General features: G+C 38.3%; 1 protein-coding gene across 5 annotated transcripts in view; it reads right to left on the reverse strand.

Moving 5' to 3' along the window:
* Positions 1-5,616: 5,616 nt before the first annotated feature.
* The window catches only part of AKAP11 (A-kinase anchoring protein 11), a 65,369-nt gene continuing 43,484 nt past the window's right edge, over positions 5,617-27,501 (reverse strand). For 2 of the 5 annotated variants that reach the window (XM_048851195.2, XM_048851205.2), the window contains 4 exons: positions 23,928-24,041; positions 23,162-23,208; positions 15,963-16,123; positions 5,617-10,051 (listed from right to left, as the gene is read on the reverse strand). In XM_048851195.2, coding sequence (XP_048707152.2) covers positions 9,905-10,051; positions 15,963-16,123; positions 23,162-23,208; positions 23,928-24,041 — 469 coding nt within the window. In that variant the 3' untranslated portion in view covers positions 5,617-9,904. The remainder of the gene's footprint in view (positions 10,052-15,962; positions 16,124-23,161; positions 23,209-23,927; positions 24,042-27,501) is intronic. The other 3 variants (XM_048851227.2, XM_048851236.2, XR_012668582.1) reach the window with 3 other exon arrangements.

Raw genomic sequence — 27,501 nt, forward strand, 5'->3', positions numbered from 1 at the left:
GCCTGGAAGCCGTGGGCCTGAGGCATGTCCTGCAGCCCAGGGCGGGTGCTGGACGCCTCCAAGCACCTAATCACTTAAGTGTCCACAATAAAGGTATGTTAACTAACTGATAACAGCTACTCTGAAGGCTAAGGGACTGCTCTTCTACGGGAGAGAGAGAAAGAGGTTGTTCCAACGCCACCACGGATGGTAAGAAGGAACTGCAGGGGGTCGGGCCGGCAGGGGTATATATGCACGGCCCAGTGGTACCACTTGGGGGGCCCCACCAGGAGTCGCTAATTGAAAAAGTTTCTGACGCTCGTGCACGTGGTGCATGCACACCTAATGTGGAATGGACGTGAACAAGCACTCGAAGAAGAACTAACCTATGATAACTCTATAGAATACTATAAAACATTAACAAACCATATACAATTATAGTTACAAGATGAAGACAATGCAAGGATAGCTCCAGCCACTGTGCATTTTGACTCAGAGCATGCAGTGGAAAGGAGGAAATGGAGGTGGTCAGTCCACACTTCCCTTATACCTTCAGTGTGGAGCAGGAGGAGATTCAGGGCATAGGTGTGGACCAATATGCAATATATTCTGGTCTCAAGTGTATGGTGCACATGAGTACTCACATGTGGGATACATATAGAGACCAGCCCTGTGTTTTAGATATAAACAAGATTACAGGTTATATAGTACCTGCCAGGCTTTGAATATAACACAGATGTCTTTGGGAGAACGGTGCATGCTGGGAAAGGGTCAATATGGGACCTTGGGCTTTTAGGAAATTTCTCAAGACTTCTGTGAAAAATCTCCAGACTTTTAACAATGCAGCCGCTGTTGGTACTAAGGTCATGGGTGCTACAACAATGAAGGTGACTGTACATAATCCAGGAGGAAGAGATATGCTGGATTATTACTGCCAAACCTATGCGTTCAAAAATTATGAGTCAGGACACACACACACAAAAAAAAAAAAAGTCATGACTGGCTTTAAAACCATGAGATTTTTAAAAATAGTACATTTTGTGTTCTTCCTTTGCGCTTTTGGTTTTTATGCGCACTGGGTTTACATTTTCAAGCTGTTCTCCACAACCATGATGGCGAGAAATTTCATTTAAAAAAAAAAAAGCGAGGTTACAAAAGTTGGGGGTTAAAGAAGAACATCTCATTGTGGGACTTGCAAGAGTTGGCAATGCTCATGTTGTTCAGACACAATGAAAATTAAGCAGCTCTCCAACCTCCATCAGTCCCTGGCTTCTCTCTCCTTCTACCTAGGAATCTGGATTCGTTTTTGTAGTATGGAACATATGAATGTGTATGCACCTCTTCGCCCCCGCACACACACATCCTCCAGCCTCTCTCAAACCAAAGGCCTGCCTGCAACCTAGCTAAAGGAAACCCATTACAATATAATTAAAAATGAGGTTGGATTTACGTTTCTCTCTTCCCTTCCAATAATGACAGAGACGCTCAGCCATAAAGTGCAATGTTGGCGCGTAAGGTAGCCATGAAGAAACCTCAGGCTTTTCAGTTGTTCTTTCTGGCACATCATGATGGCAGCTAGCTTTAGAACGGCTTGAGACACACAGCACCCATCCCCTTGATTGCCAGGAGATTAGTCACCCTGCTACAGATACTGGATTTATTATATGACTGTGTGTTCACAGTTGGGAGTTGCAAACACAGGACACTTGTGAGGAAATTAATCTACCTTTAAATGAACTGAGATGCCTGGATCATTAGGATAATATAGGTTTCAGAGTAGCAGCGGTGTTAGTCTGTATTCGCAAAAAGAAAAGGAGGACTCGTGGCACCTTAGAGACTAACCAATTTATTTGAGCATAAGCTTTCGTGAGCTACAGCTCACTTCATCGGATGCATGTAGCTCATGAAAGCTTATGCTCAAATAAATTGGTTAGTCTCTAAGGTGCCACAAGTCCTCCTTTTCTTTTTGGGTAATATAAGGAGTAAAGCCCTTGCTCTCTAAATTGAGTAGATAATACATACATTTTTGGTAGGATGATTGAAACCTCATCTTAATTAGGGAATCTGGTGTTCAGGTTTTAAAATAGAAAATGAAAAAAGAATGATGCTACCAACCAGCCCTTATTTTGTTAACAGGAGTACAGAGGGCTAAGGGTTATCTGCCAATTCATCGATATTAGGGCAGCATGTTCTGTGGGTGACTAGCATAGGAATGCTTCCTTTACTCTAATTATAGAAAGCTACTACATTGAGGGAAAATATAAAACAAGTTTAACTCTAAGCAAACCAGAACTACAAGTTAAGCATGCACACTAAACAGCACACTCAAACATAGTGTAAGAAGGAAAAAGTATCTTTAACCAAAAACGATTAGTTCTCTTCTAAAGCTAGGTCTATAAGAAGCCTTACAAATAGCTTCTCAAAAGCTCTTTGATCACATTAAGGAGGCCCCTCCAGACTCTGTCGGGAATTTCCAACACCCACCTCTTTATTTTCTCAGGCCATTACAGGAAGAGAGGTTTTACTGAAGATGCCAACATTTATTAGGCCAGTCAAGATGTTCCATTTTAACCCTTTCACTACTCCAACCACCCCACCCCAATGGCAGAGCAACCAAACTTTTTCTGCTCTCCGGATTTCAACTTTAAATTGAGATGTTGATTCAGTTAGCTCCTAAATCAATAGGGTCTGAAATGTGCACCCTTGTGTTGCTATGGAGGCGCTTCCTTTAAAACTGAAATGAATTTATTACATGTTAATTCAAAGTAACTAGTTTTAATAATTAATGGGTATGTTACATAATAGAATAAATGTAAAAGAGTTCAGTTTAAGGTAGCAGTTAACAAACATTACTATGTCTCCAGAAGTGATTTCCCCAGACAATTATGTTACAATTAGCTTCTTCCTCAGTTTATTTTCCATGGAGTTTCTTGCTTGGTCATTTCTTTTATATTCCACTCTTCAAAGGAAACATGATTTATCTCCTGTGTATCTAGGGTTTCCATGGTGACAAGATGGTCAGTTAGCCCTTCACTGTATTTCTGTTCATATTACACTAACATTCTTGGAGGAGAAGGAAAAGCATGACTGATTTTGTGTGGTTAACCAATCTGGCTGTAATGTCTGCTGACAGCACAAGGTGAAGAGGTGATAATCGTGAAAACATACCCTTTTTCAAGCACAAGTAAATCGAAAATCATATCCAGTTTGTTATTAAATATTATGGTCCAAACAGACAATGTAAGCAATTCTACTGATTTTGCTGGAATTGTGCCTGCTAATAGTAGGGTGAGTCTGGTCTTGTGTCTATACAGGGTAGCAGCTTCCATACAGCACAGAAAATATGCTTTGTCTGTGCAAACAATACAGTATGTTAAATTTACATTCCATTTCTGTCTCCACTTAGCCATGCTTACTGGTCAGCATAAAAGTTCAGAGTTTTGACAGTAATGAAACAGATTCCAAACCTAAACAACCAGATTTTTTTTTTTTTAAAGTGGGGGGAAAAAGCTGTAATTGAGGTTGGTTCTTCTGCTTTGCTGCCTGATGGTTTCTGGGAGGTGACCTCCTTCCATGGCTTACCCTCCCAACTGAACAGTCTCCCCAGTTGTCGGTTTTTAACCACTCCCACTGGCCAAGAATCAGCAGCGTAGGAGTCACATCAGGACAACAGGCTGCAGTCAGGAAAAAAACACAGGGTGAAGACAGCAGTGCTGATCAGATGACATAAATGAAGTAGGTGTGAACAAGGAGGTACCCTTGTGGACAACTGAGGTGTTCTGGCCAAAGGGTTTTTTGAAGGTGAGCCTGGGAAGTGTGGTGGTGGATAGAGGAGTTGATGTGAGAGAAGATACCACAGGGATAAGAAAGACAGAAGAAGCATACCCATCTCGGTAGTTATACAACTATATACATCCAAAACATGGATTAAACAGATAATCCCATCTCTGCCACCTTTTCCACAAACAGGAACAAGACTCTTTATTATTATTTTTCTTGAAAACAATGCTGAAGAGACTATCTGATATTTTCTCCTGAAGGCCCCGATTCATGGTCCTCCTTAACTCTTGTGGAAAGGAGCTCCAGAATCATGGACCAATCACTAAGAAGGCTCTTGTTACCACTCACACTGGTCTCACACTTGTCACAGATAGTTCCCTCGTTTCTGAGGATCACAGACTTTGCAACTTGCCTTGATGTGGGGTGGGGAAGGAGACAGGCTACCAGGCATTTGATAGCTACCCAAGGTAGCAATCAGAGCGTCGTCCTTCAATCTCAGCCTGCAGTCCTAGCATTATGCTTCCCTGGCCACCTCTCAATCTGATCCTCAGGATGGAAGTCAGTTACATTGGGAGCTCAAGCTATGGACTGAGGAGAAGCCAGCAAGGAAACAAGGGAGGTGTAAGGAGCAGGAGCAGGGTATGTGCTAGGGGAATGGTATGGAGTACAACTGAGGACAACACAGAAGTTTTAGTATATCTGGATTAAACAGACCTTGCCAGACTGACTTGATGTAATCTTCCCTACTCATCCCCACCAAACTTCCTTTTTGTCCTGTTTATTTTTTACCATATAATGTAGCAAGAGTGTATACAATATATTTTCAAGCCATTCAGTAGAGATTTCCATTCAGTTGAACATGAGACAATCAAAAGCATAAAAGTCTCCCTGCTAATGGATTTCTTAATGAAGCAAAGAATGTTACCAAATGAAACAATCAAGTACATACAAAAATATCCTACTCAATATCCATAAAGACCATTTGGGGTTGGTTTTTTTTTTTTTTTGCTAAAATTATATATTTTTTAAAATTGTGAAATCAACCTCCCCAACTTCTTGCTCCTCAAAACAACTGTTTTCAATGTGTTAGTATAGCAACAAAAATGTCAATGTAATTTACTTCTTCCTTGAGTATTTGACTCATTCTCCACATTGAGAGTCTTTGGACTTAGCACAGTCCAGTCACTTTGATGTAGTTTACAATAAAGCAATTCCTTATCTGACAAGTTAAGCAAACCAGAATTAGTTCATATAATACCAGATCAGTTAAGTATTTTTAATCAATATACATATGCATATATTTTCATTACCACAATATCTCATTGCATTTATCCTGAAGACTCCATAGCGGTCTTTCATCCTGAAGGATTCCTCAAACACTGCACAATCTATACAGGCATCACTTCACCCAGCACTGAACTGTCAACACTTTAGGGAGCTGCTAAGCACACAACACTATACTACTGTTTAGAACAAGAAGTGAAGAACACTGTATTGAACTGACAAGTGTAGGGGAAACTTAGGTGGGCAGGATGCAATTCTCAACTTGGAATTTGGCAGAAAACCAGGATTAACTTCTCTAACTTTCATAAAAAGGACCATGAGAGCTTTACTACAAGTGGTCAGAACCCTGGTTTTCACCTCTCATGCCAAGGAGAGCACGACAATGTTTTTTAACATCCTGCTGGGACACTGATTTAGTGCTTAGTTAGAAGGACATCTACTCTCACACTAGCACTATTTACTGTCCCATCCTTTGAGTTCTTTCACATAACCAAGACCAATCCTACTTAGTTTGTGAGAGCTGAAAAGAAAAGAAAATTCTAAGAGTTTATAATAAATGACAGTCCTCTCGAAAGCATTACAACACACAAGATGTGTCTGTTTTATTTGAAGCCACTGCTAAAAACAAGGACAAATTTAGTGCAACCTGAAGTTCATAATCTGGTAAGTGAATACATCATCAAATTACTAAAATGGCAAAAGATGTCACTTTTTTTTTTTTTTTTTTTTACAGTACAAGACCTTCATATTGTAATCATTTAGTATAGTTACATAAACATTTAAAGTTATTCAAACTGCTTCTGGTATACAATTGAGTCACTAAACTGGGCTGTGAATTATCATAAGAATGCACAAGTAACCAAATAAGCAGCAGTTACAGTTAAATACTATTCAGACGCTACAAAGAACAGTGACCCTCTAGAACTACAACTCCAGCTATACAACAGGAATGTACAAAGATGGTACAAAATAAAGTGACTACAGTGGTCAGACACTGTACTTGCCTCTTCAAAGCTCAAGTACAGTATAAGCTTGACAGTAGTGGCTCTTGCTGAAAAGCTGAAATTGCTAAACTAAACCAAAAACAACACAAATTTCTGAAACCAATATTTTATTCCTTCAAATAATGCTTTGTAAATAGTGAATGCAAATACTAGCTCCTCTTCTGCTGGTGACAATGTTTACTACTTACTGCGTTCCCACCTTCCCAAGTCTGAGCATCTCTTTACAGAAGAGGTCCCATATACATACATATACACACATTCAAAATCTGATACATCTTTGAGAGACCTAAGTTCTGGAATGGTGATTTTTTAGCTCAAAGAGCACCAAGGATATATGTACTATTTATATGACTTTTAAATAAGTGCCTAGGCTTGAGTTATTTTGTGTTCTCATTTTGAAAGAGAAATACTAGATCTTGCTGATGGCATTTTACCATATGGGCTTGTTAGAAATGCTTTTAAAAAATCCTAATATTAAGGCTTTTGTTTGCATCTTGTTTTACAAATTTGAAGAGAAAATATATTTGTTTTAACATTGTCATTTTCACTGCTATTTTATAGAGGGACCCTTCTTAACGTGCTTTAACTACAGAATCTTACAAAATATATCAAAACATTACCAATTTTCAAAATACCAAAGATATAATTTATAATTTGGTTACTAAATGGTATTCTGGAACAGTGTAACTATTTCATATATTTCTATCAATCTAAAATTAAAGAATAGCCAAAACAAGTTTCCCTAATTTTAGTATGCCAATACATACACACAATACATATAATGGGATAAATTCTGCTCTATTAATCTAGTCTAAATCCTGAAGACTCCGAGATTTGCTCTGGTCTGAGAGATCATCATGTGGCCCACTGTCTCGTTCACAGTGAATTTTCTTCTCATTACACTTGTACTCTGAAGGGAATGGTTTAAATAAACTAGTTTATTGAATAACCTTTGATTCACTTTAGAATAGAAGACAATTTTCTTATTAACAGGACAGATTATGTCAATCAGATTTGTCCAGGATAAGGATTCCCACGAAATGTTATAGTTTTGTTTATTTAATGACACAACTGTATGAAAGTTAAATCAGTAAACTTGTCTCCTATTTTTAATATCCAACTGGTAATTGAAAAGAGTCCTGAAGCCATATGACAATGCCTTAACATAAGTTTAAAGAAGATCTATAAAAATATTATCTACTTTAAAGTAAAAATTAAGTATTTTCCATCAAAAACCTACACACATATTTGAAATCTATGCTATATGTTACTTAGAGAAAAAGCTAATGGGTCAAATTCATTCCTGATGTACCAGTTAAGTCAATGCAGTTAAACCGTGGATATATATTTGGGGCCAAAGTCTCCAAGCAAGAATCACTTTTAAGAAGTTATACTAACATTTTAACGTAAATGAACTATTTCCTGCTTAACTATTGTTTAAACCTTAATAAATGTCAAGAACCTGCTCATCTGTCTACCTTTTGTAGAAAACCAACCTCATAAAAAAGTGATAATCTGTTAACCAACTTTTTAGAAACTCATCATATTCTACAAGTTTGTTAATCTGTTGATGTTGCATGGAAATTTTTGGAAAATTGTTTTTTTGTTTGTCTTTTTTCCAGACAGTGGAGTATTTACATTATTTTTTGGATTTCTCATCCCTGTTTTAATTTGGGATACTAATGGGGACTTGGAAACCCTGGACCAATATTCTGTGCTGTCCTTCAACCCTTGAAATATCACTAAAGGGATTGCAAAGACTGTAAATCAGAAAAGAATTTAGCACAGTGGAATTGTTTTTAAGATTCATTTGGCTCTTGTTGCTTACCACTTAAAGTCAATTTTCTATTTGTGATAATTCTATTGATTGCTCTGCCAAACAGGAGAGGTCACAAACAGAGCTTGGTTTCAAATGAGGACTAAGCAGAAAGATCCAATGTTCTCAAGAAAACAAAAAAGACGACCAAACAACTATGCACATGCACACATACCAGGAAAACATAAGCCCCTGAAAAATATATTTTTGGGGGAGGGAGTGGGGTCGGGCTCGGGGAGGATGACAAAACAACAAACCTTAATTCATATTTTCAAAGCCCTGTAAAAACAATTGTCATTAGTTGCATTATACACATTGGGGGAGATAAAACAAAAAAGTTAAGTAATTTGGGCAAGGGCACACAGCAAATCAGAAGCAATGCTAGGATTAGAACTGTCTCCTTGTGCTATGCTTAAATCAACTAGACCAAATTGCCCATATGAAACAAAATTATCTCTAAATAGATTTTTTTTTTTTAAATTTTGCCATGAGGCACCAATTGTTTTTTCAATTAATGAGATGATACAGTGACATGAAATTAAACTCTGGTAACAGTACCCGAGCAGACATCAGAAACTGGAAATTTAAACTGGTGTCAGTGGTCTAGGTTATATACATTAATTTTATATATATATATTATACACATACATACACACACAGAGTACCTCACACACACAAAAGAGGTCTCCCATTAAAAGTTAAGTAATCTTTCAGTTTGGTGTGAAGAAAGACCCGTATCTTAACCATATTCTAATGTTGGGGGGTGGAGGGGGGAGGGTGGGTGGTCTTTTTAAAGACAGATTACTGTAATGGCTAAAAGATGAGCACTCGCATACTTTTTCAAAGCACAATGGCACTGCAAGGAAAGTGCTGGTGGGTTCACCAGGGTTCACCAGCTCTATGCATGGACCCTTTATCTGTAACCAAAGATGAAATTGTGAGCGTTGCTGAGCATACGCAATTTCCATTGTAAGTTCTCAACTTCTCAGGATCTGGTTCTAAATTTGGTGATTTAAACAGCGACAGTCCTTTGAAGTCAGCTGGCTGTTTAAGTTCCAAAACAGATAAGGCCCTATGATTCTCTTACAGTGACATCAGTTTTGAGATAGCATCCTGATATTTATCAGGGAGCACTTTATCCCCTAAAGGGTCTGTAAAACAAAAGAAGATGATGAACTACTAGCACTTACAAACCAAAAGGCATGTACAGACAAAGACAAACCCTTCCACCACAGGACAAGGAGACAGCATTAGTAACCAACCTCACAATTCCATTTGTTAAAAGACTTGATTGAATGGCTTCCTTTAAAACAAGGATTTTAGCAAAAGGTATTTAAGAAAAATGACAACCAATTTGCAAACTTTTCTTGTTTTATATTTTAAGAAAATTTACTATTTTAAAGTGTTCCAGAAGATCAGTTTGTGCCACAAAAATCATTGATATGTGAAGGATCAGGAATAAGGAACTATTTTTCTGAAAAGATGGCAAAATTCCAAGAGGAAAATCTCCAACAAGTATTTACTATTTCTAACACATTAATATGTCATACCAACATATATGAAAATGCTTCAAAACAAAGAATTTGCAATAAAAATGGTGGCAAGTAAAATTGAAACATGTTTCTTTAGCAATTGAAACTTAATAATGCTATTAATATAGTATGCCTCCAATTACAAACAACTATACCAATTCAGTCGGAATCCCTATATATCCTGTTTTATCAACTGTCAACTATTGTCCATGGACAAGATCTTTCTTCATACACATTCTATAGTCTGAACACAGCAGTATATACAAATATGCGTGGATGGACACAATACTCTAATATCAATTATGAAGATATGCACTGGATAATCATACCGTGTACAGTGTCACAAAATACTTACAGAACAGCTATATTTACTTTCACCCCAAAGTCTCTTAAAATGCTGATAGTTAATAGACCATTCATCAGTTAAATTTTAACACTATACATCTTTGTCCTTCATGTCTCTTTCTAAAGGAAGAAATGAAAGGAAGAATATTGGGTCACTGGATTTTTCAGACATTTTCCAGAAGCCAGCCAAATAAAGGTTTATTCAGAAGTCTGTCCCCATCAGAAGTCTTCTCCATCATTTCACAGTATTTCAGCACTGCTTGCAAGAGATCTCCCACTTTCCAGTCCCTCTCTCTCAGTCTTTTTGTAAGCTAGAGAAACAATAATAAAATATTTAAGCTAGTGAAATAAATAGCTTGAATGATTAACAATTAAGAAAATTCTCCTTGAAACATCAGGTCTCATTAGAAAACCAGCTGTGAAGAGTTAAACATTATTCCACAGCTATAAAAACAAAACTTCCTCAAGGACCAAACATTTTTTTAAGTTAGTTTCCATAAAAATTTCTTCTCAAGGAAGTTACATTTTCAAGTGATATGGTCCCACAGCTATGTGGTCTGTGGTTCATGGGGGTTGCAGAAACAGGAAATTCTGAACATCAGATTAATGCATTTGCCACACCCCCCCAATAGTACACATGCAATACTGTAAAAGACAAAAGTAAGGATTAATGTAAGGATGTGGATTTTCCTTTCATAACATATAGTGTGGTTTGGCTGGTATATATACACTCTACCCTCAACGGAAACACAGTCTCCAGTTAGGAAATTTCACTGTCTCCAAAGAAAACAAAACAAAAAAACAAGAATAAGTTAAACTTCCACTTACAAGCAGAGTCAGTGTAGTTGGAAACTACTTTTCCCTCAGAGGTCTGAACCAGGAATCCTCATATATTAGATATATACTAAGCACTGGGAGACAGTGACAAATGAACACATTTTTCCAGCCCTGAGTTTCACAACCTTTTATTCTGGCTAAAATTTCTTCCACCACTGCGCCCATTGTTTTTCTTTACATTTAGCTCATCCATGGTTGTCTTCAGTAACTGAAGGCTGTTAGTCCAGGTTGAATCCCCTCTCTAACAAATATTCCACATCAAGAGGAAGTAAAATGCAAAAGAAATAGATTTATAACACATCTACCACTCTTGTCTAAATGAGGAGAGTAGACCTGGGCAAATATTAAAAAACTGGCAAATACTAAATTTAATTTTTTGAGGCACAGAAACTATTAGCAAATGATGTCAAATTATGGCCAACCAAAAAAAAAAAAATCAAAAAAGTCACAACAAATTTTTTGACTTTTCACTTTGAAACAGCATTTCATTTAGCTCAGTTAAAAAAACAACCCCAAAACAAACAAAAGCCTGAAAACCACATAAAAACAGCCAGATACGGAAAACAACACAAAAATTCAATGATCAAACAAAACGGTTCATTTGACCCAAACCAAAATATATTTCAGTTTTTAATTTTTGTAAGAAAACTGAAAAAATTCAGTTCTGGTTCAAACCAAACTGATTTTTTTTTCCATTTCAACCCCCAAAACAAAAACAAATACAAAAATCAACTACTTGTGCTAGCAGGAAGTGCTCTAGTCTTCAATGCACTAACCTGAGTGAAATTCCTCATGTAAAATTCCTACAGAATTCAATAGGAATGAAGCCAACAGAATTCTACAGAAATTACTATTTAAATCTGTATAATTATTTAATTGTATAGGTTTTTTATTATATCCTATACAATCCTACCACAAGGACACAACTCTGATGCACGTATACATGCAAAAACTGACTAAACTATCTAGAAAATATCTGGGTATCAGATTTAAAATAACGCAGAGTGACCAAACCAAGTTTATATTCTATAGCATAACTATTTCATGAAGATTCCAGAAGTGAGGCGCTCATTTGTCATAATCCAAACATAAATTTGGCAGATGTTCTTAAACAGGATTATTTTCTAGTGGCTAAGTAAATATATTGTAAAACACTTTTATCAGTTTTTGTAATTCATATACTGGGAAAGTATATGAAAAATATAATAAAACAAAGATGCAAAGACAGCATCTGGCTCTTCTAAATCTTATAGTTTCAATTCAGGGTTCAAAGGTCAAGCCCATACTTTCTTCATCAGACTGGTCTGTTTCCTACTGTCATCAGAACAGCTATATATTTCAGTTTACTCAAGTAGAAATGGGGAATTTTTAAATGGCTGGATGGAGGCCAGGACGCCTATAATAGTTAGGTCCAGTTTTGTTCCTTTGAGTCAGCAGTTGTAATTATTTTTCCCTCTATAAATGACCGTCATCTTTCTAAAAACTATTTATATTGCTCACTGTTTTTTTTTAAATCGTGCACTTTCCAGAACTCTCTTGAGCTTCCTGTTACTGCATTTGATGAATGGTGGCAAGCGTTAAGAATAATGGATTCTTTGTTGGGCTTACAGAAAAGGGATATGGTAGCTTTATTAAGTGTGCATGATACAGAGATGAGAGTTAAGTGAGTTATCATTTGGTTAAAAAACTAGCTGCCTGTTTAAGAACTGATTATTTTTTTTCCGTTTTTTAAACTAGCTAAGGGCCTGATCCAATGTGTATTAAATTCACTTGGACAGGCCCCACGACAGTAAGTCCAAAAGGGGAAGGATATAGGTCATATGTTCAGATTTTATGAGATCTTTTAGTAGGAGTTGTTCTGTTCTCTTGGTGTCAAGGATTGTCAATTTCAAAGTAGTGGTATCTCACCTGGCAGCTATTTCAGAGGTACTTCTATTTATATATTGGGATTCAAGTTATGGCCAGTTGGGGCAGTGCTGTGTGCTTCAGAATATTAGGTAACTTAAGTATCTAAATAAGGATTTAGAGGCATAAAATTTTAGGTACCCATTTTTGAAAATCAGCTTGTATGCCCAACCCCCAACCCCAACCCACTCCCCATCTCCCGAAATACTGATTTAAACAATTACATATTCTTTATAAAAAGACCTTGAGGGGTTAAAACACTGTCCTGTTTACTTTTAAATCTTATTTACATCATCTTCAGGGCAGGAACGGTCTACTACACTGCATGCTACTACTCTATTACTACTGTATTGAGCTTAGCACAATGGGGCTTGTTCATATGCACAAATGAAGCAAATAGAATAAATAAAAAATAAAGAAGTGAAATGTACAGAGTTTGGAAGTTTGCTGTTTTGAATTCACTGAAAGAACTGAAATCAAAGGAGTTACTCTAGGTCCAAGAATTAGGACCAATGTGCCTGGTGTTTACTGGTTGATATATCTGATTGTTGGGAATGTTAAAATGTTTTTATGGAAGGTTATCGTCATATCTGGAAGAAATAATGTTAATAAATAATAAACAACAACAATTAGCATTTATACAGTACTACATAAAGTGCTTTGAGAAGCAGCATTTTCCCATTTTACAGATGAAGAAACTGTGCATAGGAATCAAGGTTTTTATTTTGGTTGGTTTTTTTTTTTTTTTTTAAAGGAAACCCGGAAATTATGAATAACACCATGATTCTTAAGTGGGGCTCTGGATAAACTGTCCACACTGGAACTATAACAGGAATGAAGCCCAAATGAATAAGAACAAATGAAATTTTAAGAATCACTTTAGAAAAATCTTTCATCCTCCAAATCTTCAATCCTCTGGTGACAGTTTTTTGAGTTATCCAGAAATGACACTGATAACCTTGCTCCAAAACAGAAGAAGATTCATATTCTGATGCTTTCTGGATAGCGTGACCACTACCTCCCAATGTAGCACTCATAATAGCATGCTAGGATGGTGTTTACCCGAGCCCTGTCCCTTAAATCTATTGCGCTATCCCTTTAAGGGTTTGGAGCTCTGCTAAAGAGATTAATTAATGATTACACAATTAGGAAGCAAGGTGTGGTCCCAGGAGAGTATGGTGTGCTCTACTGAGACTGTGTAAGTGGGAGTGTAACACCTGCAAGTTGTATGTTGCATCTGGATGTGTCAATCTTAAAGTTGAGAAGTGGCAGTGTTGTATGGATAAGCCATATGTACTGTCTTGCCTCTCTCCTGAATCTTTAGGGGTGTATATTCACCTCTTTTCCAGAGGGTTCCTCTAAATACAAGAGGTATCTAAAGACAGAATAAATGTTGGCTGAAAACTGCATCTAACCCTAACTCTAGATCCCTTCCTGTGAGAATTCAAGTGTTAGTACCCCAAGTCTGACACCTAAAGAAATCAGAGTAGGTAAAGGGATGAGGCTAGAAGAGAGATGTGCTAAGTATGCAGAGGCTTCTCTCATTCAGCTGATCTTTTCCTGACTCTCGTGTTCACTGAGTACAAGTAGTATTACTATAAATACAGGCATTTATATGGTTCCCATCACCATGCCGTGGGTGCTATATAAATGCTTGAAATAACAAGTAATAATAAAACAAGTATGAAAGGAGGGGAAAGAATGATAGATGAAACAAAACAGATTCCCAAGCAGGAATACAGAGTCTGATCCAAAACCCATTCTAGTCAATGCAAAGAATATCACAGAACTTGAACGGGCTTTGAATCATGCATATGACAATTGAGCAGTGGAAAACTATCCCCAAAGCACTTACAAAACTGACAAACACCACGGGAAAATGAAATGAAATTTGTAGAATGTCTCCACAGCTAATGGAGGCAAACAGAATGCAGAAGATAAATCCTCTTGATAAGATCCCTTTCCAAGTTCACATAAAATTAGACATAAAAAGTAGACATAAAATTCACTGTTACTCCTAATATTTTGATTTTCATTAGAAATATGAGTTTTATGTTGTCTTTTAAATTATTTTTATCTATCTTCAAGAAATGGAATACTGAACACACATTTTTCAATATTCCCATTATTTATTCTGCAATCTTCTGGACTTCTTTGAATCAGTACATGAGTTTTTTCACACGAAGAGTTTAGAAATAAATCTGGTTTTTCATGGGACAATACAAAACAACTGCTTTAGCTGCTTGAACTTCACAAAGCACCAAATAAGCTGAAACGTCAATACATCAAACAATCGAAATGATCCAAAATACAGTAGTCATGCTTTCTGAGATATAAATACACTTATCACAAATTATCCTGCCAAGATCTTCATTCTAAGATGCATGACACTATGTTAAGGGGTAATCTCTCTCTTTACATGTCAACAGCATGAAAAGTAGAACACCTGACAGGACACCATTCTTATCAATCTCACGACTTGGAAACAAAAGAAGTCCATCCTTTCATTAAATGATTCACTTGTTATAGCATACTGATTTTGTGATTACATTTCCCAAACCTGCTAAAAGCCACTATTTCCCAAAGGTAGCTGTCTTCTCAAAGGTGACTCAAAAGACTGTAATTTAACATTTTTTATATTTAATACACTATTTAATCATGAATAGGAGTGATTGTTACTGCATAATCTTTGAGGACAGGACCACAAGAGGAACACGTTTTCAAAGCACATCAGAAGTGGAGGGATCCCCAGGTCAGTCTCCATTACAATACTTTGGCTCTCCCCAAAGGCACATGCAAAACCCTGAAATCAGTTGGACTTCTTTAAGCCTTCCTTCATTCTTCGTTACATAATAAATGCATGGTGTACAAACACACACTCAAAAAACTGTTTAAATAGGAAAATGTGGATAATTTATTGTAAAGTCTTTTTCTTCAAACTAACTATTTGCTTTGTAATAGTCTCTGGAATGAAAATACACTTAAAATCAAGTTTAATTAGATGTTAAACTTTTTCCTCTGTTGCTAATAAATGTACATTCACAACTGTAATAAGATTTGTACAATCAAAATATTAAACTAAGCTATAAACCAAATAATTGCAATTTAAGTTCACTTGTGTGGACAAGGTATTGGCAATGGCAAGGGTCAATTTTTTGGTAATTGAAACAAATACTGCAAAAATAATGCTAGAAAATACAGTCTATTCAGTTAAAGGGAAGCTTTTATATTTTACCTGCTTTTCATTAAATTTAAATGAAGTAACTCATTAAAATATATGGTTAACTGAGCACCTGATACAATTCTGTATATGCTATGTTCAGAGACAAACAGGCTCTCATTCTCTCTAAGGCTTAAAATAATTAAGTAATTTTTCTGAATACCTCATACTTCCTTGGCAAGTGCAGTAGAAACAGATAATAAATATCATAAAAAATCTAATCACACTTTGCAATCACATGGCAACACCACAGTACTCACAAGAATGAATTCCTTCGTAACAGTGTCATGAAAACGAAGCTCGGAGACCTCTGTTTCGGAAGCTGCCAGCCACTGCAGGGTCGTTCTCAACTGGGGGTCCACCATATGTGGTTCCATGTCAACATTCACTATTAGCAATGCCCTTCCTACCTGTCCCACACCTAATATTAAAAATAAAACACAAATGATCAAATCTGCAAGTCAACCGCAGACTCTAGAGACAGCTGAACTAGATATTTAATGAAAATGCATATATTAAATACATCATTTTTAACTCTCATTTTAACAAACATATTTTGATCAAGTAGCAGAGATTAGAAAACACACTGGCTTGAAAGCGTCCTATTCTCCTATATGGGTTGGGAAGGGAAAGCACTACTAGCTCCACAATTTATGGCTGAACTAAAACATACCTGAAGGCAGAAAGAAATCTAATCGTGATTTAAAGAGTCCAAAGGATGGAAAATTTACTACATCCCCTATTAATATGTTTAAATGATTAATTATCCTCATAATAATAATTTGTACAATCAAAATATTAAACTAAGCTATAAACCAAATAATCCTTAATTATCCTTAAAAATCTTCATTTTGCTTCCAGTCTGAAATTTGCTAACTTCAACTTCCAACCACTGGCTGTTGTTAAACCCTCAACTGCCAGATTAAATAGCACTTTAGTATAACTTCTCTCTGTACAAATTACACTCTGATCAAACTGCCTCTTAACCTTCTATACAAAACACTAAGTTGACTGAGCTCCTTTAACATTTCACTGTGAGACATTTTTCCAGAACTCAAACCATACTTACTACTCTTTTCTGAGTCATCTCCAATTTTTCAACATCCTTTTTAAAGTATGGGTACCAGAACTAGACGCACTATTCTAGTCGTCGTCTCAACAATGCTAGACAGAGAGGCAACAGCCACCTCCCTACTCCTGCTTGATGTTCTGCTATTAATAAAACTAAACATGTTAGCCCTTTCTGCCACAGCATCACAAAGGCAGCTCATATTTACTTTGCTATCTGTGATGATCACTGAGTCCTTTTTGGAGTCACGGCTTTCCAAAATACAGTCCCCCTTCCTCTAAGTATGGCTTACAAATAGTCATATATCTGGGAACAAAGAATGTATTAAATGCCTGTATTACATAGCTTACATCAGTTTAGCTTCTATTCCGTGAAAACCTATAATTTATATAATTCTATTGTAGCACACAATTTAATTGAAATTCACACCAATGTGGTAAAGCTCAGCAAGGAGGAAGAGAGATCCTGTAATGAAGAGGAGGACTGCCTGCCCTCTGGGAGGAAAAAAAAAAAAAAAAAGAAAGGAGTGTAACTGGCAATGGGGGAACCAACAGTTAATAGTAGGTACACATTTGGCAAGCAATGGGAAGATGATTGGCTATATGCCTGGATGCTTGACATGCCATAGGAGGAAAATGCTAATTTCAGAAAATCCCTGATACTCAAGTGGATTGAAAGCGATGTGGTAACATGTCTACATATGGGACTTGCCCAGTGATTACATGCTTTTCGGTTTCATATGCTAATTATTCACTGAAGAAATTGAATTCTCAATCCTGTAGCTAGAAAGGTACCTCAAATAAAATTAGCTTAGAGAACGTTCGCAGTGTTGTTGTGGCTGTGCTGGTCCCAGGATATTAAAGAGACATAGTGGATGAGGTCATAGGCGCCAACTCTGTGGGTGCTCTGGGGCTGGAGCACCCATGGGGAAAAATGGTGTTGTTGAGCACCCACCGGCAGCCCCCCATTGGAATCTCCCCCCCCCTCAGTGCCTCCTGCCCACCGGCGAGCCCCGCCGATCAGCGCCTCCTCATCCCTCCCTGTGTCTCCCGCCCGCTGCAATCAGCTGTTTTGCAGCCTGCAGGAGGCTCGGGGAGGGGGGAAGGCGGGGCATGAGAGAGGAAGAGGTGGGATGTCGTGGGAAGAAGTGGGTGGGGGTGGAGTTGGGGTGGAAAGAGGTGGGGCTTTGGGGGAAGGGCAGGAGTGGGGGTGAGGCCTGGGGTCGAGCACCCCCTGGCACATTGGAAAGTCAGTGCCTGTGGGTGAGGTGATATTTTTTAATTGAACTTCTGTTGGTGAGAGAGACAACCTTTCGAGCGAACACAGAGTTCTGACCAGAAGAGCAGCTCTGCATGAGCTTGAAAGCTCATCTCTTTCATCAAACAGAAGTTGGTCCAATAAAAGATATTACCTCACCCATCTCTTAGTTTAGAGAAGACAGAACTAGCGACTGACATGATACACACTGTGACATACTCTAATGTTCTTCAGGGCAGGTGTGTTTGCTCAGCACGCACAAAGGGTCGCAATCCTGATTGTGGTGATACCATAACGCAAGCAATAAAATGATAAGAAACAACAATTCTCTAAATTGAATGATGAGTGGATAACTTGGTAAAACTGAAATAGCTGCACTAGAAAAATGGACCACAAAATTCCATAATAAAAGAGTAATATATTAAACTCTAGAAAACATTTTGAAATTGTGTAAAAAGTTAAAGATCAAGAACTGTTTTACTTATAATCCACTTGATGGATGCTACAATTTAAAAAGAAAAGGAGTCTCAAGGTGCCACAAGTCCTAACCAATTTATTTGAGCATAAGCTTTCGTGAGCTACAGCTCACTTCATCGGATGCGTGCAGTGGAAAATACAGTGGGGAGATTTATATATTATATAAATATAAATATATAATATATTTATTATATATATATTTTTTTTTGTTGCAAGGATAGGTTCCTGGGTTAGTGGTTCTGTTGTGTGGTGTGCGGTTGCTGGTGAGTATTTGCTTCAGGTTTGGGAGCTGTCTGTAAGCAAGGTCTGGCCTGTCTCCCAAGATCTGTGAGAGTGATGGGTCGTCCTTCAGGATAGGCTGTAAATCCTTGATGATGTGTTGGAGAGGTTTTAGTTGGGGGCTAACGGTGATGGCTAGTGGCGTTCTGTTATTTTCTTTGTTGGGCCTGTCCTGCCGTAGGTAACTTCTGGGTACTCTTCTGGCTCTGTCAATCAGTTTCTTGACTTCAGCAGGTGGATACTGTAGTTGTAGGAACGCTTGATAGAGATCTTGTAGGTGTCTGTCTCTGTCTGAGGGGTTGGAGCAAATGCGGTTGTATCGCAGAGCTTGGCTGTAGACAATGGATCCTGTGGTGTGGTCTGGATGAAAGCTAGAGGCATGTAGGTAGGCATAGCGGTCAGTAGGTTTCCGGTATAGGGTGGTGTTTATGTGACCATCGGCTTATTAGCACCGTAGTGTCCAGGAAGTGGATCTCTTGCATGGACTGGTTCAGGCTGAGATGGATGGTGGGATGGAAATTGTTGAAATCATGGTGGAATTCCTCAAGGGCTTCTTTTCCATGGGTCCAGATGATGATGATGTCATCAATGTAGCACAAGTAGAGTAGGGGCATTAGGAGACGAGAGCTGAGGAAGCGTTGTTCTAAGTCAGCCATAAAAATGTTGGCATACTGTGGGGCCATGCGGGTACCCACAGCAGTGCCGCTGATTTGAAGGTATACATTGTCCCCAAATGTGAAATAGTTATGGGTGAGGACAAAGTCACAAAGTTCATCCACCAGGTTTGCTGGGACATTATCGGGGACACTGTTCCTGACTGCTTATAGTCCATCTTTGTGTGGAATGTTGGTGTAGAGGCTTCTACATCCATAGTGGCTAGGATGGTGTTTTCAGGAAGATCACCGATGGATTGTAGTTTCCTCAGGAAGTCAGTGGTGTCTGGAAGATAGCTGGGAGTGCTGGTAGCATAGGGCCTGAAGAGGGAGTCTACATAGCCAGAAAATCCTGCTGTCAGGGTGCCAATGTCTGAGATGATGGGGCGTCCAGGATTTCCAGGTTTATGGATCTTGGGTAGCAGACAGAATACCCCTGGTCGGGGCTCCAGGGGTGTGTCTGTGCGGATTTGTTCTTGTGCTTTTTCAGGGAGTTTCTTGAGCAAATGCTGTAGTTTCTTTTGGTAACCCTCAGTGGGATCAGAGGGTAATGGCTTGTAGAAAGTGGTGTTGGAGAGCTGCCTAGCAGCCTCTTGTTCATATTCCGACCTATTCATGATGACGACAGCACCTCCTTTGTCAGCCTTTTTGATTATGATGTCAGAGATGTTTCTGAGGCTGTGGATGGCATTGTGTTCTGTACAGCTGAGGTTATGGGGCAAGTGATGCTGCTTTTCCACAATTTAAGCCCATGCACGTCGGCGGAAGCACTCTATGTAGAAGTCCAGGCTGTTGTTTCGATCTTCAGGAGCAGTCCACCCAGAATCCTTTTTGTAATCTTGGTAGGAAGGTCTCTGTGGGTTAGTATGTTGTTCAGAGGTGTGTTGGAAATATTCCTTGAGTCAGAGACGTCGAAAATAGGATTCTAGGTCACCACAGAACTGTATCATGTTCATGGAGGTGGAGGGGCAGAAGGAGAGGCCCTGAGATAAGACAGATTCTTCTGCTGGGCTAAGAGTACATTCAAAAACCAGTCGGAGAACACTTCAATCTCTTTGGTCACTCGACTGCAGACCTAAAAGTGGCAATTCTTCAACAAAAAAACTTCAAAAATAGACTCCAATGAGAGACTGCTGAATTGGAATTAATTTGAAAACTGGATACAATTAACTTAGGCTTGAATAAAGACTGGGAGTGGATGGGTCATTACACAAAATAAAACTATTTCCCCATGTTTATTCCCCCCTACTGTTCCTCAGATGTTCTTGTCAACTGCCGGAAATGGCCCACCTTGATTATCACTATAAAAGGTTCCCCCCCCACCCTCCTCCGCCCTCCTGCTGGTAATAGCTCACCGTACCTGATCACTCTGGTTACAGTGTGTATGGTAACACCCATTGTTTCATATTCTCTGTGTATATAAATCTCCCCACTGTATTTTCCACTGAATGCATCCGATGAAGTGAGCTGTAGCTCACGAAAGCTTATGCTCTAATAAATTTGTTAGTCTCTAAGGTGCCACAAGTCCTCCTTTTCTTTTTGCGGATACAGACTAACACGGCTGCTACTCTGCTACAATTTAAGGCTCTTTCAATCAAATAGGAAACACAAGGAAAGCTAACAATTTAATATTGAAGGCACTGCAGTATACCTTCAGAGCAGAATACAATTTGATGACATTACACAAAGGGTATTAGCTATTAAAAAGATAATTGTGTGGATAAAGACAGAAGCAGGATTAATTTAGTCAGTCATCTCCCTCTGATTCTTTCAGATGCTTAATGGCAAGCCAAACTTTCTTTACTTTTCCTTAACAGCTACTAATTTATTTTTTCAAAAGACTGTGGTTGTATTCCACATCAGAAAGTATGTTTCTCCACATCAAGTCACTGAAATTGTGCAGCAAAATTCACTCCCTAGTTGAAAGAGTTAACTAGAGGTTTATTCTGTCACACTTCAGTGGCCTTGTCAGTCAGCAAACTCCTTGTGGTCCCATCTAAAACATCTTCTCAATATATGGGAGACTCAGCTGGCACAGAGGTGTCATAACCAGCTCTAACACAAGACCCCCTTCATCTGGCCATGGGCTCACAGACCTATAGAATTTAGGGCCAGAAGAGACGGACATCGTCATCTCGTCTAATCTCCTGTACATCACAGAATCTTACCCACCGACTGCTGTAATAGACCCATAGTTGAGTTACTGAAGTTCTCAAAATGATTTGAAGACTTCCTGTTACAGAGAAGCCACCATATACTCTAGCTTAAATCGGCAAGAGACCAGTACCCCAGGCTGCAGAGGAAGGCAAAATCCCACAGGGTCTCTGCCAATCTGACCATGGGGAAAATTCTTTCCCAATCCCAAACATGGTGATCAGCTGGACCCTGGGCATGTCGGCAAGACCAACCAGCCAGACACCTGGGAAAGAATTCCATGTAGTAACCCAGAGCCCTCCCCATCTAGTGTCCTGTCTCTGGTTGTTGCGGATATTTGCTACTAGCAGTCACAGATGGGCCACATGTCACTGTAGGCAGGCTCATCCCTCCATAAACTTACCAAGCACAGTTTTGAAACTTGGGTTTTTTGGTCCCATTGCTCCCCTTGGAAGGCTGTTTTCGAACTTCACTCCCCCTTTGTCTAATTTCAAGCCTAAACTTATTGATGGCAGTTTATATCCGTTTGTTCTTGTGTCAACATTGGCACTTAACTTAAATAACTCCTCTCCCTCCCTGGTATTTATCCCTCTAATGTATTTATAGAGCAGTCATATCTCCCCGCAGCCTTCATTTGGTTAGGCTAAACAAGCCAAGTTCCTTGAGTTTCCTCTCAAAGTACTTTTCCATTCCTCTGATCATCCTAGTAGCCCTTCTCAGGGACAGGGAAGGAGCATGCCCAGAGCACAGTGTATTCTGGCTATCCTCTGCTAGTGTAAAATCCTTTGGCAGCTCACATCTACACTGGAGCTGGTGCAAATTTACCCTCAGAATTAATGAGCTATAACAAGTTCCCGACAGACCCTGTTCTGTGCTTCAATAAAAGGAAACAGCACAGCAGAGAATTTGGGTCAATGTGCACTCAACACAGTCCTTGTAGAAATGTTAAAATCACCTGTATTTAATATCTTCCACAGAATGATGACAGACACATGAATTTACACTTCCAATGAGCTAGACACAGAGTTCAATGGCTTATGTGAATAAAGGTACATATTATAATTTTCCATATACCATAATTTAAAGGGCATTAGAAAGTGTTTATAGGTATATCTACACTGCATCTGGGAGGGAGCCTCCCAGTCCGGGTCCACAAACTCACACTAGCAGGGCTTTGCTACCATACTAAAAATAGCTGTGTACACATGGTTTGATGTTACAAATCAGGCTGTCATTCAGGCTCTCAAGCCCCCCCAAGATCCAGCCTGAGTAGCAACATCAAAGCAACATCTACACAGCTGTTTTAGCCTGCTAAGCCCCACTATTGCAAGTTTGTGGAGTCACGCTTGGAGGCTCCCTCCGAGATGCAGGGTAGATATACCCTAAATGGTTCTAGATTAACAATATCCCTTCACACTTACATGATGTGTGCTATGTAAACCTCTTTGTATAACAGGGTTGTCACACTGGTGTGTGTGTGTATGTACTACCAAAGCAAAATAATTATTAAAAATAACCCATGTAAATTACAAAAGTCAGTTACAGCAACCTGTACCGAAATCATCATTACCTTCTACAGAATCCCTAGGGTCTTCATCCTTATCTTCTGTTCCATCGCTGGATTTTAAAAATAAAATATCAAAGAATTAATAGATACCCAGTACATTCACGATGGATGGAGCCAATCCTAAGAATCAGTGATGAGTGTTAAAGAGAAAAGGAACATAATCATGAAAAAGCATCTTTGCTTCTTACACCATTTCATGTTGTAATTGGGTTTGTTAACAAGTTCCCAAGGTTTAAAAAAAAAAAACAACTAAAAGAAATCCTATCTTAACATGAAAAAATATTCTAAGGGATTTTAAAAAGGAAAAAAACATGTTGCTACTTTTAAGCCAGAAACTTTATTTTAGCTTCATTACAAAAAAAAAAGAAAAAAAAAGCTCATTGCATTCTTTCAGTTTATATTATTCATATTAAAGACCCCACTATAAAACAATTTAAAAAGTTTTCATAAGCTGAAGCAAAAGAAAAAACAAAACAGAAATCCTGTAGGAAGCAAGCTGTCGTTTGCATGACAAAGTAAATGAACGACTTATAGACTAGCAAAGCAGAACATGCACAAAAGGTATTTTTCGTTTTGCAATTAGACATTTGCATTTTAGCACAGCAGAATTTATCCATTCAGTATGAACTCACTGTCATGATTAAGTGAAAAAAGCATGTTGATAATGTATAAGATTAGCACATAAATTGTATCCTTTGTCTTCAAAAGTGATGATTTCATGCATTAATTATGAGGAACCTATCTGTTTAAATTTCTGGACTCGACCAACCTGTCTGATGTTGGAAAGGATAAATTCTCCTCATACATATCTCCTTCTAAACCAAGACTGCTCCAGCTACTGCTGTTACCATTACTGGCAGGGGAAGAAGAGAACAGAGCTGAACTAGAAAAGAACAATAGCTCAAACTAGAACCTTTATTTTCCTCAAAGCTGCTTTGTCAAGATATTTGATGTACGAGCATTGCAATTTCCTAAGTAGGTTTGCTGGAACAGAATATAAGCATGACCATCAGGACTGTTCAGAATAGTAAACTGCACAATCATGAAATCTGGTGAGCGCTATAAACAGGTGACAAGATTAATTTATAATCACACTCATTTTCCAAGTCACTGTTTACAGTAATTCTGTCCTTGGGCCCAAATCTACAGATCTTTATTTGTGCAAATAGTCTCATTGATTTCAACAGGACTACTCACAGGTCACAATGTAAGCATATGCATATAAAATATTAGGCAAGAGCTTGTACAAGTATACACTGTGAAGAAGGCTTCACAATAAAAATATTTCGTAAATCTCATTCCAAAACCCCAGCAGTGATCTACAACAGGTCTGATTAGCAGGAAAAGTTTAGAACTGAAAAATAATTAAATATGCAGAAAATATTTTATTTCATCAGAACTATAAAATTCTTTACAGGTGACTTTTTAAAAAATTGCTCTTTATTCTTTAGAACACTTCTAAAACATGACTTCTTGCTTTGCTGCAAGGTTCTATTTCACTAGTAGTTGGAGATCCATTCCACAGACAGATTGAATTTATTTTTATGTTTCTACGCAGGACAGGGCTAAATTGGGTAAATCACCACCCTAAAACAAAGAGGTGAATGCTAATTTAACTGAATGCCTGGAGCCCTCCAATATATTTTTAAAAAATGTTGCAGACCTCTGATTCAGCCAGTTTGGTGCATTTAACTAGAACATGCTGTGTTTTAGTATGTCTGTTCACTATTCCAATAAAGAAAAACAAAAGCAGCGATTTCTAGAGTCTACAAAGAAAGCAATTAAGTTCTAAAATTGCAGCAAACCAAATAAAATGGCACAGCTTTAAAAAAAATTCTCAAATTCACAGAAGTATTCAATATGCAATTACTACAATAACATGGATAATTACAATACCACACAAACTAATTATTATACAGGCAGTTGTGAAAATATTTCTCAAGCAGCAGTGTGCTATATACTATGTGAACATTTTCATTTCTATATATACAAAAAAAATGAAGTTTTTAGTTCTGAATTACAAATATAGTATTCCACAGCACAAACATTAAATATAGTTTATTCAGATGACTGCTTTACACATACATATAGCACCTTTCATCTAGAAATTCTGAAGTGTAACTAAAAGACAAACACAGAAACTAAAAGAGATCAGTAAAAAGTTACTAGGTTCTCAGTCAGATTGTAAAAGAAAAAAAGTATGATGCTTGGAATCTAATAGAATTATCTTGTACATAATACTGCTCTGATTATGCAGCAGCTTTACATATTTTCAATGAGCCACACTAATGTTTGAATTACTCAGACTAGATACTCAGCCACTTGGCTAGACTGTATAGTAGCAAAGTATCCGTTTTCTTGTAAAGTGAATTTTGTGTTGTTGCTAGATGCTAGATCCCTGGAGAATGAAGTCATCTATCCACAGAATATGCAGTGAACAGAAAGGATTATTATAAGGTTTCTGCACACTGCCCTCACCATGACGGATAGAGAAACCCATGGAATAAGTAAAACTTGCTGGTCTGTCAAGTAAGTGTCTTTTGTATTATGTACATGTAGACGCTGAACTAAAAGCTACCAACCACCTTTACAAAGGCTATTGCATTAGAATTATCCCGGGTCATGTTTGCTACAGTAAATTGGAGATATAAGGCTTTGTAATCAATTACTACTCTTTCAAGGCATCATGTCTCCTAAAGCTGGATGCCCATTCTTGCATCTTCACAGGATCTGCATTATTCCAATCTCTCTTCAATCCAAAAGCTGAACAAACCTCTCTAAATCCCATCAAGATAAGTATATATACTGTCAGAAGATTGTTTAAGAGTCACTACATAGAATATACTCTTCTCATGGAAAATATTTAAGAGGAAAGCAAGACACGCTGGACAGGACTGCAACAGCTTGAGGTGCAGATGCTTTACTCTGGGGAATTCATTCTCTGCATCAGTATCTAAACCAATAAAAATTATGAGTCTAGCTCTTACAGTTACGACGATAACTAAATATAGGCTTGGCAGGATTCAATATAAATCAACAGATGTCTGTAAACATCAACTTCAGCTAAAATACTGAAATTGATGAAAAATATCCATTGGTAACAGTCACAGTGAGTGCAGCCTCCCCAGTGTACCTGGTGCTGCAGGAACTGAGAGTCATCAGCCCTGCAGCAGCACAGAGAGCCCTCTGCAGCTCCGCAGTCATGGCCCTGCTCACCCTCTAGCAAGGAGCGTGACATTGTTGCCAGACAGGAACTGTTCAGCAGCAACCTGAACAGCTCGTCCTCCTCCTTACAGACCTGGCCAGGGAGTCTCTGCTGTACCGGGCCAGGACACAGCCTCCTCTGCACCTTGTACCCCAGGGACTTGGGCCCCTCAACTGTACAGGGAGCCCCCAGCAGCTCTGCTGTCAGTGCTGGGCATGCCCTAAAGCTCTGCCCGAAACCTAACCCCAACACTACCTGACATAATTTCCCCAACAGTGAGTAATAGTCAAAATTGGAAAAAAATAAAAATAAAACTGATATTACTTACTGAAATGGCAAAAAAAAAAAAAATAAAAATAAAAATTGAGTTTTGCCAAGTCTAACTAAATGTAACCTGTGCATTGATGCTGTCTACTCAGTTCTGTAGACAGCCTGACATCTATCCATTTCTTCCACACGGAAGATTATGTCCGAACGTCTACTTCCAGTTCAGTTTCAGAACTGATTGAATGTTCGTATAAGAACTGGCAAAGAGTCCTGTGGCACCTTATAGACTAACAGACGTATTGGAGCATAAGCTTTCGTGGGTGAATACCCACTTCGTCGGACACATGTAGTGGAAATTTCCAGAGGCAGGTATAAATATGCAAGCAAGAATCAGACTAGGGATAACGAGGTTAGTTCAATCAGGGAGGATGAGGCCCTCTTTTAGCAGTTGAGGTGTGAACACCAAGGGAGGAGAAACTGCTTTTGTAGTTGGCTAGCCATTCACAGTCTTTGTTTAATCCTCAGCTGATGGTGTCAAATTTGCAAATGAACTGAAGCTCAGCAGTTTCTCTTTGAAGTCTGGTCCTGAAGTTTTTTTGCGGCAGGATGGCTACCTTTTAGAATTGAAATCTAATCACAAGTCACAAAGCAAAACGTATGAACCACCCAACTGAATGGATAAAAACTCTTGGCACTGGAACACAGTTTAGAAACGTCAAAAGGAAAACACATTTTAAGTAAGGTAGTATGGAGATAGCCTCTATTTATGGTTGTGCTTTGCTTTCTGAATGTGCTGGGAAACAGGTCTATTGCTTCTTTAGAAGATCAATGATAAAAGTTATATACTGGGGTCTTTTTAAATTTGGATGAA

The sequence above is a fragment of the Caretta caretta genome, chromosome 1 (genome assembly GCF_965140235.1).
Source record: "Caretta caretta isolate rCarCar2 chromosome 1, rCarCar1.hap1, whole genome shotgun sequence".
NCBI lineage: Eukaryota > Metazoa > Chordata > Testudines > Cheloniidae > Caretta > Caretta caretta.